This window comes from Tursiops truncatus, chromosome 11 (assembly GCF_011762595.2).
Source record: "Tursiops truncatus isolate mTurTru1 chromosome 11, mTurTru1.mat.Y, whole genome shotgun sequence".
In the NCBI taxonomy this organism is placed as follows: Eukaryota; Metazoa; Chordata; class Mammalia; order Artiodactyla; family Delphinidae; genus Tursiops; species Tursiops truncatus.
The window spans coordinates 61,689,532-61,707,162 of NC_047044.1; the positions used below are offsets into that span (position 1 = coordinate 61,689,532).

Here is a 17,631-nt window from a genome sequence, read left to right on the forward strand (position 1 = left end):
CCAAATGAGGATTCCCACCTGGGGCAAAAGCTCACTTCCTGGGACCCGAACTTAAAACACCATAGTAAAAGCCCAGTACAAAGCCTGCAGCCAGCTCCAGCAAATTCTGAGGAAGTTGGGATGACACCTCTCGTGGGCCGCCCCAGCAGGAGGGTTTCTTTCAGTTCCAGCTGCCACACGGGCACCTGCTCCTCTGCCTTGCACACGCGTAACAGGGCACACACTCTTTGCTGACAAGTGCTGTTTGGTCCCACGCTGCTGGACTATGTGACTGCATGCAGGACAATGCCACCCGCTCCTTGTCAGCTCAGCGCCTTGTCCCAATGTAGTTGATGGAAAGCAGGACCACATTGTGTAGCAAGAGGGACAGCTCAGCTTCTGAAAACAACATCAACGTTAATGGTTTGGCCAGGGAAGAGCCTGCCTTCCAGCTACCTTGTTATGTGGGGCTTGACACCAGAGGCAGAAAGCCAAGTACAGGGAGGTGTGACATTAAGAGGCCACTGTTCTCAAAGTTCCCCTGCTTCATTCCAGTCCCTGCATGCACACTTTCTTTCCTTCCACCGAATATCTGTATCTACTTGATTCTCATGTGATGGCAGTAGAAAATTCAGAGATGGTAATGGTACTAAACCCCACTGTCACCCTTCGGAATTTTCCGGTAGAAGCTGGTCCTCCAGGGACATTTCTCAGCCCCAAGGAGATTAGTAGGCCTACCCTGATGTTCAGAGGCTTAGAAGATATCGAGGCCTAGCCAAAGGTTCCAAACAGGAGACCCATAGGTCTAATACCCACCCGCAGATACTTTCTGTTTAGGCAACTGAGTGTTTTCATTCTGAATTTGAACGCCTTGGGGCTGGTGCTTCTCCCAGAGTTACATGGCGAGGTCTGGAGACATTGCTGGTTGTCAGAACTGGGTGAGGGGGTGCTACTGTCATCTAGTGGATAGAGGCCAGGGATGCCTGCTGTATTGTCTTATAATGCACATGACAGCCTCCACAGCAAAGCATCAGTAGTGCCAAGGTTGGGCAACCCTGCTTCACACTCGGGTTCCCATAATCCATAGTCCTCCCTCTTGTCTTGCACAGTCTACTTCATTACCTGCCTAGCCCCTGTAGGCAAGTGAGTCTGCGCCCTTTCAATTAGACATATATATTAGATAAGGGTCTCACACTACTTAATAATTAACTCCCAAATAAAACCTCAGAATAAAATACAAAAATGACTTGGATCTTAGTGGCATAACCACAGGCATTTGTCTCACCTTTCAGGCTGCAGGAAAGCTGCAGCCATTCTCCCAGCCAAGTTCGACACCTCTCTTCAGCAATATGGGTGGAATTCAGGCCACGAAGATAACAAGCCTAGATCGCTCAGAAGAGAAACAATCCTTAATGATCACAGAGCAAGTATGCCAAGGAAGTATAAACCCACAGAGAATCCCAAATCCCCTTTAAATAAGTTAAAACCTCATCCCCACAAGAAACCTTTCACCATGGCAATATGAACTCTGATGGACAGGATGAGAAGCAAAAAGCCCTATACAATCTAAAACAATAGATGTAAAGTGTAGTGTCCTTGCTTTTTGAAGGGCCAGAAGAAAACATACATAAACTAAAATTATTGTGGGCAACTCCTTCCCACTAGTTAAGTTCACTCAGAAAAAAAGACATAGCAATGAGGTGAGAGAATAAAGAGCCTGGGCTCTGCTGTAACAAGCAAGACAAGGAGCTCCCTGGAAGCTCCCAGCCCCGTGAGCTCAAAAGCCCACCAAGGACTGCAGGTTGATATTGCAATCAAGCACTTACCGACTTCACCTCCTGCGCAGTCAGCTGACCAATCCCCAGCTTTGCCAAAGCCTTGTCCAGCTGGTGAATCACAGTGGTATGAGTCTTTAAACGGTATCTCAACAAGACAGGAGGCAGATAAGGTGTGAGAAGCATTGCTCGACTCAAGGCTTTCTGTGACACAATATAGGGGGAGAAAGTCAACTCGGTGTTACTGCAAGTAAGACCTGAAGCGAGGTGACGCCATGGAACAGAGAAAGCCTGAGTGCTCACCATCTGCAAAGCATGGAGCTGGTTCATGCCCAGAGGACGGTTAGAGAAACACTCTCTCAGAGCCAGGATATCATGTATTGCTGGGTGGGTACCACGTTGCATCTTGGGAGAGGTAAGAGATGGGCAGATGTTAGGAAGGTCCAGACTAGCCTTCTTACCCAGTTTTAGTGCACGCTGGATCTAACAAGATTCCTGGTTTGCAGGAAGGGTTAATTGGAGGAATACCTTGGTGCACAATTCTGTCATATGCCACCGGAGTCCTGAATCAGAAATGAGAGGGATAACCTTTTCTAAATAACAAAGAATTTCTGGGTGGGACTGCTTCCGGAGAGCATGATAGATATCTAAGAAATCAATTTGTTGCTTTGGGGTCCAGAAATGTTGGATCAGCAGTTGCCTAGGAAACAGGTACCTGAAAAGAAAAGGAATCACAAAGTCACTTGCTGAAACGGGCATCTTTCAAAGTGAGCTAAGAAAGCATTTAGCAGACATGAATGCTTGGAGGAAGAGATGGAAACACTATTTCCCTACCTTACTGTTCTTTCCTGTAAATGAGTGTCAGACCAAGGTTTAAAGATACACTGAAGCCCAATTTCAAGCAATGTTACTGAGGTTATGTAAAAGGAAGCAGTAAGGGAACAGCCTTGTATGCAGCAATCAGATAAATGACTCCTTTTGAATCAAAGCATGTGATGAACATATTTTGGACAAAGCTGCAGACAGAGCTGAACTTTGTATGTGATGTTGACAACCTCAAACTGTTCACAGTCCCTATGTGTATACAAAATGGAATTCCTCTAATTCATTTCTCTATAAGGGCGGTGGTTTTAAAACATGGTTACAAATTCCCTGGCACTCCTCTTATTGAGAAGTGAGGTCTGTGCCTCTGGTTTTTAAAATCTGGGTGAGTGCATCAACCAACAGAATAGAGCAGAAGTCTTTGTGACTTCCAAGGCTAGGTTATAAAAGGCCATGCAGGGCTTCCCTGGTGGCGCCAGGGAAGCCCCATGCAGATTCTTATTTGCTGGAACACTCATTCTTGGAGCCCTAAGCTGCCATGTAAGGAGTCCCGCTGCCCTGAAGCCACCACATTACAGAGGCCATATGCAGGCACCCTAGTTGACAGTTCCAGTCTTCCAAAGCCATCCTGGCTAAGGCACCAGACCTAAGAGTGACCTTAGACTGTCCAGACTAGTCCATTCACCAGTTTTAACTATCACTGAGAGACACGGGAGAAAAATCTTTCCGCCACCTGAGTCCTGCCCAAATTCCTGCCCCATAAAATCATGAAAATGGTGGTTGTTTTAAGCTATTAAGCTTTGAGGTTGTTTGTTATACAACAGATAACTAGAAAAACATGCAAGGTCATAGTTTAAAACTGTCATCTTCAGATATAAGGTAAAGTAATAAAGATTGGTATTATCAGAATATGAAATGCATTTTTCTCCTGAAGAAAAAAATTTGTCCCAAGTTGCTATGCCTCTAAGAGAGTGGGTTGCTGCCTCTAGGGATGATGGAAAAGATCATTATCTTATTTCACATCACACAGGAGCAGCTAAGAGACAGGGAGAAGCCAGGCCACCTACTCCTACAGCCGTCGCAGTAACCCAGGTGGCTTTTATGAACCTTGGGCTAATGAGAAAATTGGAGCAGAAGTTTGATAACCTCTGCCTAACTTCTGAAATGGAAAGTTCTTAATTTGTAATTTTAAAAAAATCTACATATCTTCAGTATGCCGGAGAGACAGAACTCTGTACTCACATTAGCAAGAAGACCAGGTAGTTGGCAAAGGGTGGAATGGAAAGAATACCTAGGAAAAGACACTTGGCGACGTCTCGACGGAACTAAGCAGAAATAAACACAGATGCAGTTTTAACCCAAGTAAGTTTTTAGGACAATGGACAATCCCTCCACCCCACTGTGCAGTAAACTTCTATTAGAGCCCAGGTAAGGATCAAGGTTATTTCTATCTACCTCTAGTTGGTAAGTTCCTTAAGGACAGGAGCCCTGATCTGTTTACTTTTGTATCCCAAACAATGTCTAGTACAGGGCCTGACAGTATACCAAATCCCTAAGTAAATTCTTCCTGATCTGCAGAATGGTCCTAGATTCTTACTCTCAGCTTCAAAACTACCATCAAGTTATCACCAAATACTACTTTCCTGCTGCCTTTGGATCCTTCCTTGCAGATTTTTATATGTTCAGAAATGAACTGGACTTTACTGTTCACTTTTATTCAGAAAGTGTTCCAGAAACTCTACGGAGCTCTGCTATGGAGGCTCACAACTCTCAATGAACTGATTCTGACAAATGATCTGATCTCATGGCAAGGGGCAACAGCTTAGTCAGTGGTGAAGAAAATAGGAACGAAAAGACTTGAGCTCTGGGTTAACTTTAATTATATCACCGTGAACTTCTGGACATCTGCCCTTGGCGCATACCTGTCTCAAATGCTCCATCTCCCGGTATGAAAGTTGATGAAACTTTATATTGTGCTTCCACATATTTGTCTTTATTCTTCTAGCCTTTTTGGCATCAGCCCATAACATCTGCAATCCTACCTCATTAAAGTAGAGGACAGAGTGTGATGTTATCCCAATCTGATTACCACAGCCTTTTGTTCCATGTTCACCCACAACACACACTTGTCCCTCCCTCCCCAATGCTACTCTAAATCAAAGCTTTAAACTAGGTCACTTGAAACTCTTGTGAAGCTGACCTATATTTCGTTTCTTATCCTTCTCCCCTCTGCCCCCTTCCACCCCCCTGCCCCCTTCCACCCCCCTGCCCCCAGCATATCACCTCTCTTCCTGCCAAGCTGGCGTTCTGTGATCTACCAGGGAATGGTCTCCCTCTTCTGGTTCATTACTCACTCCCTTTTTAAAATAAAAATTCAAAGCTCTTTAACCTCAGGAAGTCTTGCTCAATTAACCCTTTGTATATCTCAACCAGATATTAACTTTTCTCCTTTCTAGAACACTTTTATAATTACTGGAATTCAACATATTTCTAAGATTGCATTTTCACTTCATTCCAAGATAATCCTTACACTGACCTAGAACTTTAGTTCATAAAAATGTTTTCCTATTTATGAATGAAATGGTATAATGTCTAGGTTGGCTTCAAAATAATACAGGAGAAAGCCAATGTATAATTGATATAAGACTGGTGGCCGTGAGTCAATAATTGTTGAAGTGAGGCCGAGAATATGGAAGTTCATTGTATTACTCTACTTCTGTGTTATGTTTGAAGTTTTCTGTAATAAAAGGCTTAAACACAAACAACCAAAATGCTTTCAGACTCTTTTTTTCATTTGATTTTAGTTATAAATTGGGGAGCAGACAAAGCAGTCATTCTTATCTCCACTTTACAGCTTTTGCAAGTACATAAAGCTAGTAATAATTATAATATTCAGAGCTGACAATGTGGGAGTTTACTATAATTGGTGTTATGATAAAAAAAGTAGAGTGGGCTTCCCTGGTGGCGCAGTGGTTGAGAGTCCGCCTGCCGATGCAGGGGACACGGGTTCGTGCCCCAGTCCAGGAAGATCCCACATGCCGCGGAGCGGCTGGGCCCGTGAGCCATGGCCGCTGAGCCTGCGCGTCCGGAGCCTGTGCTCCGCAACGGGAGGGGCCACATCAGTGAGAGGCCCGCGTACCGCAAAAAAAAAAAAAAAAAAATTAGAGTATAATAGTTATAGCTAGCTACACTTACTGAGCAGTCACTATGAATCTGGTCCTAAGGACTTTACATGTATGGATTTATTTCATCTTCATAGCCATGCAGACAATAGGCAGGTTCTATTACTACCCTCATTTTACAGATGAGAAAACCAAAGAACAGAGAGGTTAAGTAACAAGTCCAATCACACAGCTAGTGACTAGTTGGGATTTGAACCCAGGCAGTCTGGCTCCAGAGTGGACACGTGACACTCTACCATCTCCTAGTAACTAGCAGAGCTCTGATCTGAACCGAAACATTCACAAACCAAGTACGTGTAGTGCTATTTCCACAACGTGCTACCCAGGAGAGATCTGTGACAAACATTAGACTACATTTTCTTACAAGCCAAGTCAACTGGTAAATCACAGGGCAGGTCTGTGCAGCTATAGATCTCTGCCCTTGTGCACGACAAATAATTTCTACTATAGTCAGATGTGTGGTTAGGAAAAGTGCAAAAATACCTATAATCCTCCTGGGTGTTGTCAGAAGTTGTTTCTCAACATACCTTTCTAGAAACATCAAGAAGGGCTAACTTACAAGAAATAGTTTAATGCTCAAGCATTTATGAAACAGAAGACATACCAGCTTACACCCCCATCGCAGAGCCTGCAAGCGATCTTACTTATTCTAACTCTCTGACACTGCCCAAGAGCTGATTCAATGGATTTTTATTTTAGTTTTGTCTTTACCTTTCATGAAGATTGTATACAGGACATAGAAGCGGGGGAAATGACGACCCAAGAAACGATGGTATTTCCCATTAATCACTTTTGTCTTGGTCACCACATAAGAGATCAAGCTCTTCACATCTGCCTTTGGAGAAAGGTGAAGCTTTGAAGACCTACAAGGAAGATGAAAGAGACTATCTGGGAACCAGCCTGGAAGCCCCTTCACGCCTGGGGTCCATAATGTAAAACATCTGCTTCAGAGAATGTATGCTAAGACCTGAAACTTCTGAAATCCAAAGATCTTGAGATCATGGAGAGATAAGCAGTCAGACTGAGAAAAACAGATAAGGCAGACGAGAGGCCAGGCAAGAATGGATGTCGGGGAAGTGGTGAGTCTGGAGAGAGCGGAAGGCCTGAGGGGCAATCTGAGCAGCAGGCTAAAGCCAGAGAGGTGAGATCCGGATAAGCAGTAGTAAAATCTGAGCCGAAAAAGGGAGGCTCAGGACACGTGGGGAATTCAGACAACATGGGGCACTGAGAATTGAGAGGGTCACGAAGCCAGCTCTCTAGCAGGGATCCCGGTGCGAATTCTGCGCGGCACAATAAAAATCCAGGGGCCGGGGCGTGGAGCCCTGAGAATTAAGACACAGCATGCAAACAAAACTGAGACACTGGAAGAGCCTGAACGTCAAAGATGCTTTTCTCTCTCCAAATCCCTCACCGAGGGGCCCCCCAGGCCATGCCAGAGCGAACAAACTGCAGCCTCCGGGCGACATAAGGTCCAGGGGGCCCCGCCGAACCCCACAAAGCAGCCCGCGCCCAGCACATTCTGGAGACCGCCATCTTCGCAGTGAGGGAGGGGCAGACGAGAGTAAGTCGTCTTCAGGTCAAAGTTCCCGTACGTTGCGTTCTTTTGACGACGCATGCGCCTTTCCTGAGAGCTGATTGGTAACCATAGACCGTTCGCCTCGCGCTGCCCGGGCGAGGAGCGTACGCTAAGGCTAAGTTCGGAAGGAGGGCCAGGATTGGACGCCGCCGGCACTTCCTGGTTTAGAGGCGCCGGAAACCGGCTGTCCTGGAGGAAGCGAGAGAGTATCTGCTCTTGGTTGGGTTGTGATCCTGAGAATGTCCTCTCTTTGAGGGCCTCATGACCCCTCGCGATGCTCTAGGGCCTTCGGGCTTCCTAGCGCCGCCGCCCTTGCTCTCTGTCCGTTTGCGGACTTCGGGGCCTTGGCGCGGCAGCTGCCAGAGGTCAGTTAGGCAGGGCCTGTGTCTACGGTGCCTCCTGGGGGTTGGGAGGACCCGCGGCGCCCTCTAGTGCCGGTCAAAGTTTTCAGCTAAGGTTGGATGCCTGGAAGCCGCCCCTCTGTGGACCAAGTCCGCTCTTTCCTTTTGTAGGCGTTTTTCAAAGTAGGTCTGTGGGAATAATGTCTTCAGGTAAGTGCCTCCTGAAGACCAAGTTCGGGTCTCAACCTTAATGCCACTTTTCTGAGAGGTTCTCTCCGACCAGAGGGACATATATTTTCTCCCATCACCCTGTGTATTTTTTTTTTATAGCACTTACCGCATCATTTATACATTTGTTTCCTCTGACCGGCTCCCTGAATCACACTGAGGGCAAGCACCTTCTTGCCTTGTTCACTGCTGTACCTTATCCCCACCGCTAGGTGTCATGCCTGGCACCTAGTAGTTGCTCAATAAGCTTTTTTTTTTTTTTTTTTTTTTTTTTGCTTGCGGTACGCGGGCCTCTCACTGTTGTGGCCTCTCCCGTTGCGGAGCACAGGCTCCAGATGCGCAGGCTCAGCGGCCATGGCTCACGGGCCCAGCCGCTCCGCGGCATGTGGGATCTTCCCGGACCGGGGCACGAACCCGTGTCCGCTGCATCGGCAGGCGGAGTCTCAACCACTGCGTCACCAGGGAAGCCCAATAAATATGTTTGACTACATTAATTAATACCTGAAACTGGGAAGGTGTCCCAGAAGTGGTATTGCAGGAAGGGGGAGAGTGGGCTCTTGTCTAACACTCGGAAATTAATTGTCCAAGGAGACACACCGTGCTGACAAAGCAAGAGACTTTATTGGGAAGGAGCACCCCGGTGGAGAGCAGCAGGGTCAGGGAACTCAAGAGAACTGCTCTGCCACGTGGTGGCTCACAGCCTCAGGTTTTATGGTGATGGGGTTAGTTTCCGGGTTGTCTCTGGCCAATTGCTCTGACTCAGGGTCCTTCCCGGTGGTGCAGGCATTGCTCATCCAGCGAGATTACAGCGAGAAGGATTCTGGGAGGTTGGTAAGACATATGGACTGGCGTCTCCTCTCTTCTTTTGATCTTTCCTGAATTCTAGCTCATTAGTTCCACGTTCGTTACCAGGACCTCCTGTTGTAAGATAACTCATGCACGTGGTTACTATCTTGCCCAGCCAGGGAGGGTGGTTTCAGTCAGTGCTTCCCCTAACAACTCCCCCCTGAGAGACTTCATAGTCAAGATACTGCTTGGGAATTGGGGCGGAGGTCTCTTTCTTCTGTAACTACTTTCTGCTGAGGGTGGGCGTAGTCCTGCCTAGTAGAGTAGAAGTGTCTCGCCACCTGATCTAAATTGATCTAAATTCTGTGCCCGAAATTAGCGTTTACCCTCATAGTAACAAATTTAGCTTGACACTGTTGGACCCTGTTGGAGATGAACCTTGTAAACAGTTGAAACACATGGGCCAAACAGGAGGCCTAACAGGATGGTCATCGCTGGGCCCAGAAAAGGAAGGCAAAATTTGGGGTGAGGGCTACAGGGTTCTTCTCATTGGTTGGAGGTGAGGTAACAGGATGGTGCTCTAGGAATCTTGCACTCAGCCTGAAGTTACCATCCTCCACCTGGGTGGGGTCCCGGTTCTGCAGAAGAACTCAAAGATACAGTTATGCACACTCCTTGAGGAGGAACCAGGTGCCTGCCCAAGGCTGAACCACCATTTGACTGTTTCTCCCCTGTTTTTGCATCCCCTCCCTTTCCTGATTAGCAACTGTTTGAATCTGCGCTTTGGAATTCCAGGAAGGTCAAGGAGGTTGAATGAAGTCTGTATCCTATAAACAAGAAACAGGGGACACAGAAAGGATTTGTATTCTTGAGCCCCTCAAAGTCCTGTTCAGTTTTAATTCAGGAAACTGGGCGACGATGGCTCTTGCCACTTCCTGCTAAAATGGGACATAGTCCTGTCTCAATTTGGAGAATAGACACTGAATTGGAAATATTTCTGAGTTCTGAGCCACTCTCTCACTTCGTCCCAGCTTACTCTTCTGCCTCCCTGTGTCCTCAAGTCCATTCTCTATGTCTGTGTCTTTATTCCTGTCCTTGGCAGGCGGATTTTAAACTACTGCACCACCAGGGAAGCCCTGGACATGTCACTTTAGTTATGAGCGTATTTCCCCTATAGTAGTACCTATTTTATAAGAGTTCTGTGAAGACCCGAGAAGAAAATGGTTGTGAAAGCTCCCACATCTGTATAATGCTTTATGGGTCACAGAGCTTTATGTTAGCATAGGCTGTTTATGCTTGAACCACTCATGTATTCAGAGGAAAAGTTCTATAAATGGGTGGATTTCTATAAGTATTAGGTATATGGGAGTGGGTGGGATAGAAAGTTGACTAAAACATCATCTCCATCTTCAGACAATTTCTAAGTTCTCTCAACAGCCCTCAATGTATTTCTCAAGAATGTTCAGTTCTAAGACTTCCCTGGTGGTCCAGTGGCTAAGACTCCGCACTTCCAATGCAGGGGGCACGGGTTCAATCCCTCCTTGTGGAAGTTCCACATGCCGCTTCTTAAGGCCAAAAAGAAGTTCAGTTCCAAAATCCTAGAACACTCCCAGAAAGAAGGGGCTAAGATCATTCAGACAGTTTTGTGGAGGAAACGAGAAGGAATTTTGCCTGGAAGGATGGAGTAGAAGGAAGACGTTTCATGTGGTAAAACAATATGGCAGGAACACAGAAATTCATTCATTTCTTCCTCAAATATTTATATACTGTTCAGGGCCTCTCCCTCCATGCCCTCTCACCCTACCATACATACACTAAGCCTTGTTGGTTCTGTCTTCTGTTTCTTCAATCATCCAGCTTCCTTCTCTCTTCTGTGCCACTTCCCTAGTCTAAGCGACAAGCCTCTAATCTAGATTACCAGAGTAGGCTCCTTACTGGTTTTCCTTTCATCTATTTTGGCCTCCCTCCAACCAGTTCTCTATGCTGTAGCCAGAGACCGCCTTTGAAGTTGCAAATCTAAGCTTGTTACTCCCTTTTGTAAAACCTTTCAACTTTCCTCTGACTTGGAGGATAAAGTTCAGACTCCTTATCCTGGCCTACAAGGCCTTGCATAATTGATCTCAGCCTACCTTCCCAGCCTCGCCTCACATCTCATGGTATCTCTTTCCCCTTAGCTTTCTTTTTTTTTTTTATTTAATATATTTATTGGAGTGTAATTGCTTTACAATGGTGTGTTAGTTTCTGCTTTATAACAAAGTGAATCCCCCTTAGCTTCCTATGCTAAGAAACATTGGCCTTTCAGTTCTAGAATAGGCCAGGCAACCTTATGCCTCTGGACTTTTGCACATGTCGCTCTGCTTAGAGTTTCTTCCTTCTTCCCTTCCTCTTGGCTTGTCTTTCAGGTTTCAGCTGAAATGGCAACAATAGCTAACATTTATTGAGCAGGTACGAGTGCCATCATTGTTAAAAGTATTAACTCATTTAATCATCACTATAACTTCATAAGGTAGATACTGTTGTTAGTTCCACTTTATAAATGAGGAAAATGAGGTTAAATAACCTACTTAAGGTTTGAGTCAAGATTTAAACCCAGACTGACTGGGCACGTGAATTACTGCTGCACTGTACATAAACAGCATGGTATAGGAGACTTTTAACCCCACAGACCTAGGTTCCCCAGTTACTCATCTTGTAGCTATCTAAACTTATCCCTTATAGTACTTAAATGATCATAATTAATTAACTGTGGCATTATACATTTAATGACTGTCTTCCCTGTGAGATTCTAAGCTCACTGTATTTCCAGTTCCTAGCACAGTGCCTAGCACACAAGCAGTGCTCATTAAATATTTATTAAATTAATAAATACCTTATATACCTGAATATAAGGTACTGTTTTTCCTCTCAAAATAATTCCTCAGAAAGGAAGTTGCCTTATATTTTGTGTTCTTATAAAGTCTCCTATTATAGTCTACAATGTCTGATTTTTTTTATATATGATATTTTGTTTTGAATCAAGGTATTGCTTGGGAGGATGCAGCCTGAGATAACTTCAGTCAATGCTAGTTCTGCAAGCGTATAGAGGTCACTGGATGGAATCACTTAAAAAAACAAAAGAGGGAATTTCCTAGTGGTCCATTGGTTAGGACTTGGCACTTTCACTGCTGTGGTCTGGGTTAAATCCCTGGTCAGGTAACTAAGATCTCTGCACGCTACAAGCCGAGCCGTGTGGCAAAAAGAAAAAAAGAAAAGGAAAAAAATTTAACACAGATTTAATTAATTATTCTGGGGTTAGGACCTCACAGTTTTTTTTTTGTTTTTTTTTTTAATTATTTTATTTTATTTATTTATTTTTTTAGGACCTCACAGTTTTGAGTGTTAGATATTGTTACTAATAAGCGTTTTAAAAGCAACAGAGGGACTTCCCTGGTGGCGGAGTGGATAAGACTCCGTGCTCCCAATGCAGGGGGCCGGGGTTCAACCGCTGGTCAGGGAGCTAGATCCCACATGCATGCCACAACTAAGAGTGAGCATGCCACAACTAAGGAGCCCGCCTGCCGCAACTAAGGAGCCATGGAGCCGCGACTAAGACCCGGTGCAACCAAATAAATAAATAAATATTAAAAGCAACAGAAAAAAAGCAACAGAAAGAGGTTATATTTTGGATATCAGGAATATGCAAGCATAGCATGAATTAAAAAGGAAAAAACAACTGTCCTCAAACAATTCAGATATACGTAGGATGACATGATCTGCAAATTGAGCAAGTTGACAATAAAAGTGACTTGAATGATGATGAAGGCACTGATAATTTGAATTAAATTGTTATGAAATTTGAGTGAAAAAGGCATTATATCTAAATATTTTATAAATGATTTAAAATATATGTTGCTAAATAGTATTAGACTTAAATTTTCACTAAATTAGTAACTATTTAAAGTAGACATATGACTATTTCATGTATATCAGGTTGACCAAAAACTATTTTTTTAGTTCTTCTCTTTGGGGAAACAAGGATTGCCTTATATTTGGGCACATATATTAAAATGTGCAGTACATTTTATTAGGTGTTGTTTATTATGTATTAGCAGACACAAAGATGGGCTGATAGGAGCTTGCAGAGAACAAAAAGAAAACTAGGTTGGCTGAAACAAATGGTTATATTTTAGAAATAGTCTGTTTATTCATTAATTCCACAATTATTGAGCATCTCCCCCAGGCCAGGCATTGTTCTCATTGATTGGAATAAATCAGAGGTCAGACAGCCCCAGTATATTTCACACTATAAAATGATTGGGAGAGGGGGTGGGAGGGAGGCTCGAGAGGGAGGGGATATATATATATATATATATATATATACATATATATATACACACAGCTCTTTCACGTTGTTCTACAGCAAAAACTAACACAACATTGTAAAGCAGTTATACTCCAATTAAAAAAAGATACAGTATCAATTGATAAGGAACATATTAAAATAAAATGATTGGGAGATACGTTTGGAATACTAGAGCAAGGGAGGATGCTTGGGCAGACTTATGTGTGAAGATTAGGGATTTGGATTTGATTTGAAAGGTATTAGGGAATCATAATGCATTTTGCCCAAGGGAGTGACAAGATGAAAGGGATGTTTTGTAAAAACTAGCCTGGAGAAGTGTCCTCCAGGTTGTATAAGAGTGGGAAAAGATGGGAGGTTAAGGATACCAGTAAGGTTATTACAAGGGTCTGGAGAAGAGATAGTGAGAAACCATCAGACTGCCCCCAAATGATGACCATCTTTAAGTGGTTCCAGTTTTGTGGTACAATAAGTGGGAACCAATTTGAGCTCCCCAAACCTGTGCGTCATTTAGCTTGTCATCAGCATTTGCTATTAATTCAGCAAACACTGAGGGCCTGCTCTGCAGCCATTCTACTAGGTTCCAGGAAAATAAAGGCAAATACGAGGCAGGCCTTTCCTTCAAAAAACTCAGAGGATTAGTAGAGATGATCGACATTCAAAAATAATTGAGCTCTAATGTGATAGATGCTATAACAGAGAAATGTCAAGGTACAGTGAAAGTTAAAGGAAGGAGTAGTAAATTGCTAAATTCTGGTGGTGGTGGGGTCATCCATGAAGACTTTCTTTTTTGAGGAAGAGGAGGAGAAGCTCATCCCCAGGAGTTGATGAAGGGAAGGGAGAGAAAAGAAGGTCATCTACTTAATTTTGTCTGCATGTATATTTATAGAGCTCATATGTTGAAAACCATATGCAGTGAATAGGGTTAGCCTCTGGCCCATCCCTTTCATTTTAGATGTTAATCTCCATGTCCCAAACTGCTTAACCCCTGCTGCGCAAGGATATCCAATTCAGTGTCGACCTCAGACTTTCCTGTGGGGGGAGGGAAACTGCGAGAGTATCTGGGAGAGGCCTGGGGAGGTGTGTGGCCTTGTACCCACAGCCAGATAGGTCTCAGCCTCTGGCTTCACCATGAAAAGTCAGGTCTGAACTAGATGATGGAGGAGATGACTGGCAGATTGGGAGATTGACTGGCAGACAATAGAGGAAGGGCTTTCTGAGAAGAGGGAACAGCATGTGTTAAGAGCAAAGACTGAAGCTTCAGGGAAAGATAAATCTCTTTTGCTAGTACAGATAATAAACATAGTGATTTGCCACCTCTAGATACTAATTTATTGAGTTTTTGACAGGCTGATGTGGGGCAGATTATTCTTCTTAAGGCACTGAAAAAAAATCGCGGGATGAAAGAGTTCTTTGTTTGTTTTGTTTGTTTTGGCCACACCTCGCGGCATGCAGGCTCTTAGTTCCCAGACCCAGGGATCTAACGCATGCCCCCTGCAGTGGAAGCACAGAGTCCTAACCACTGGACCACCAGGGAATTCCCCAAAGGGTTTTAATAACCAATGGTTAATGCAATTTTTATTTTATTGCATCTCAGAGCAAGATTAAAAACTTTATAATTCCATTTATTTTTTATGTGTTAAAAAATTTTTTTAAAGGAAAAGAACAAAGAATATTATTACATTCATCTATGTGTCCACCACCCAAAATGAATAAATAACATCATACCTATTTTCTCCTCCCAAGTTCCATTTCCCTTCCTTCCTTTAGGCATCCCTTTTATACCAGTCCACTTTTAATACTTTAAAAAAATATGTGTACCATATACTACTTGTGGTATATATATATATATAGGATATAGTATTTTTATATGTTTTAAAAATTCATATGATTGGTTTAGTGTGACATTTTTCTGTTTTGTTTCCCCTCAAACTTCTTTTCAGAATTCATCCATATAGAACAAGTTTATTAATTGTAGCTTCTGTGTGGTGTTCCATCACATGAATACACTCCAATCTGTTTATCTATTTGCTGCTAATAGACATGTACTTTGTTTTCAGTGTTTCATTATTACAAACTCTACATCACAGGGAACATCCTCAAACATGCCTTCTTGTCCTTATTAATGAGAGTTTCTCTTAGACAGTGTTTTTATTTCTTTTTAAGTGTCACTCACAATAAGAAATGCATTTTATATCAAGACCCAGTTCATTTATGAAATAAAAGTTTAACAAAATAATACCTATTTTTGCTAAATGCACTCTATTTCCTATTCTATTTCATTTTTGTAAAATGATGGATGTGACCCAATAAATTTATTTCATGACCTACTAATGGATTGAAAAACACTGCTGTAAGGCAGTAGAGTTTCTGGGTCAAAAGACATGTGCATTTTCAACCTCAGTAAATATGTATTGTCAAGTTGCTCTCCAAAGTGATTGTGTCAGTTACAGGTTATGAGAGTCCTAGTTTCTCCACATCCTCACCAATGCTTAAAATGGTCAGACTTTCAGGTTATTACTAATCCAGTAGATGTGAAGTGAATCTCATTGTCAGTTTATTTTGCATTTCCCTGATTACTAGAGAGGTAGAGTAGGTTTTTCTATGTATTATCGGTTATTTGGATTTCTTCTTCTGGAAATTGACTATTCCTGCCTTTTGTCCATTTTTTTATAGAGTTGCTTCTCTTCTTCTTCTTCTTTATTATTATTATTGTTGTTGGTTTGTAGGAGTCCTTTACAGATACCCATCTTTTTCTGATATACATGTATGTTGCAGATACCTTCTCCCCATCTCCCTGTCTGTCACTTGTATTTTAACCTTGTTTGAGATGTCTTTTATGTAGGAGATTTTAATATTTGTTATAGTAAATTTTATCAAAATTGTCCATTTTTCATACTTCTGCTTTTTCTTAATTTAAGAAATTAGATCATGAGGATATTCTATTTTTTTTCAGATAATTTTGAAGGTTTTGTTTTGTTTTGTTTTACAACTTCAGGTCTTTCATTCACCTGGAGTTTATTTTTGCCTGTTCCTTTTCTGTCTTCTGAAACTTCTGGGACTCACCATTTGATTCTTCATCACATTTCTCTCTAGTGAGAAATCTTAGGCACTCTAGGCATCTTACCTCCTCCTTCTGAGTTTTTCTCCTAGAAATAACAGAATGGGAATATAAATGAAGCTCCAGGCTTAGAAAACTAGCTCTTTGAAGGCCTGTAAAGAAGAAGCAAGTGGCAGAGATGCGGTAAAAGGAGTCATTGGGAGGAATCTCTGCAAAAGATGATACACAAGCGGTTCTTCCTACTTTACACAAAGAACCTAAGGCTCCTGAAGAAGAATTATGCCTGTGGGGAGAAAGAAGAGTTTCTGAGAGGGCTGGCCCTGAAAGAAAGGAGGTGTGGACTTGAGGCAGGATCCTTATGTCCTACTTTTTTTTAAAAAATATTTTTATTTATTTATTTGCTTGCGCTGGGTCTTAGTTGCGGCACACAGGATCTTCATTGCGGCATGCGGGATCTTTTAAGTTGTGGCATGTGGGCTCTTAGTTGTAGCATGTGGGATCCAGCTCCCCAACCAGGGATCGAACCCAGGTGCCCCACGTTGGGAGCACAGAGTCTCAACCACTGGAGCACCAGGGAAGTCCCCTTATGTCCTACTTTTAAAGTCCTTCCACATCTACTTTCTTATTTTACCTCTCTCCCCTACCTTCAAGCCCTGTGAGCCTTTTTTTTTTTGTCTTGCACTAGCAGATTGTGAAACGGAGGCACATAGAGTCACGTAGAATTTGTTGGTGAATTTAATGGAGAACCCAGGTCTCCTGATCATCACACTGGAAGGTTTCAGGCAAGCTCAGCTTGAAACCAATTTATGAGAGAAGATTTGTAAGAGAGGAGGCTAGCATTTCCAGAGGAGCAGAATCCCCAAGTACGAGAAGTAGTCTTTGATTTCTAGTGTAATCATTGCAGTCTTATTCATCATCAAAAAGCCTTTATCAGTGCCAGCTTGCAATGAGCAATTAAGGTAGACACTGAACTAAATTTAGAATGTATTGCTCATGAACATGGTCTAAGAATTCATACTCTGAGATTAATATAAGCAGATAACAAAGGACATATCTTTATGACAATAAAGAAGAGGTAGACCAATCTAGCTACTGTGGACAGTAAAGAATTAACGTCAAACATGTCAGAAGTCACTGCAATTCAAGGAAAAGAGCATCGCTGGGTGAAGAGCAGTGCCTAGTAGGGATAGGTTATAGGGGTTCCAAGTTCAGGGAAACTGTTACCAACCAGTTAGGGAGGGCAGGTCTCTTGCCTTCTGACTTCTTCCACTCCCTTCCACCTGCCACACACATGCCCCACCCCAAGCTTTTCCTCTTCTAGGCAACATAACCCTTGCTGAGGCTGAAGATCAGAGGAATTTTTACTTCGTGTTAGTCTTTGAATGAGGGGACCTTTACCCAGCATCAGTAGGAACCACCCTCAGGAGCCACTTTGCACTGCCGGGCACGTCCACAGCACTTAGACCAAAAGGACAGAGGTGAGGACACTCCTGGAGAGAGGGTCTCCCCACCCAGCTTTGGCAGGGTCACCCACGATCTCTG

At 43.2% G+C, this 17,631-nt stretch overlaps 2 protein-coding genes across 9 annotated transcripts in view; one reads left to right on the plus strand and one right to left on the minus strand.

Annotated features, from left to right (window-relative positions):
* Window positions 1-175: 175 nt before the first annotated feature.
* Window positions 176-7,325, minus strand: LETMD1 (LETM1 domain containing 1). 8 transcript variants are annotated; one of them, XM_019947213.3, is made up of 9 exons: window positions 7,170-7,324; window positions 6,470-6,621; window positions 4,499-4,614; window positions 3,819-3,901; window positions 2,283-2,469; window positions 2,058-2,159; window positions 1,806-1,958; window positions 1,265-1,361; window positions 176-378 (listed from the first exon to the last, which is right to left on the minus strand). In XM_019947213.3, the coding sequence occupies exons 1-9, from the start codon at window positions 7,289-7,291 to the stop codon at window positions 308-310; spliced, it is 1,083 nt and encodes a 360-aa protein (XP_019802772.1). In that variant the 5' UTR covers window positions 7,292-7,324; the 3' UTR covers window positions 176-307. The 8 variants fall into 8 exon arrangements, 6 of the variants coding, with proteins under 6 accessions (XP_019802772.1, XP_033722610.1, XP_033722609.1 ...); XR_012324406.1 differs by having other exon boundaries at window positions 241-378; window positions 1,806-1,902; window positions 7,170-7,325; XR_002178826.3 differs by having other exon boundaries at window positions 241-378; window positions 1,265-1,369.
* A 537-nt stretch (window positions 7,326-7,862) lies between these two features.
* Window positions 7,863-17,631, plus strand: part of SLC11A2 (solute carrier family 11 member 2) — a 71,160-nt gene continuing 61,391 nt past the window's right edge. The window contains exon 1 of the mRNA XM_073788676.1: window positions 7,863-7,885. Within this exon, the coding sequence (XP_073644777.1) occupies window positions 7,876-7,885 (10 nt within the window). The 5' untranslated portion in view covers window positions 7,863-7,875. The remainder of the gene's footprint in view (window positions 7,886-17,631) is intronic.

Excerpts from the sequence above, each read along its gene's own strand:
- LETMD1 (XM_019947213.3), bottom strand. The coding sequence starts at position 7,291 with ATGGCGGTCTCCAGAATGTGCTGGGCGCGGGCTGCTTTGTGGGGTTCG. Across the intron at positions 3,902-4,498 it reads AGATGGAGCATTTGAGACAG|TTCCGTCGAGACGTCGCCAA; the intron begins GTATGCGCCAAG and ends ATTTCTGCTTAG. Across the intron at positions 2,160-2,282 it reads TGACAGAATTGTGCACCAAG|ATGCAACGTGGTACCCACCC; the intron begins GTATTCCTCCAA and ends ACCTCTCCCAAG.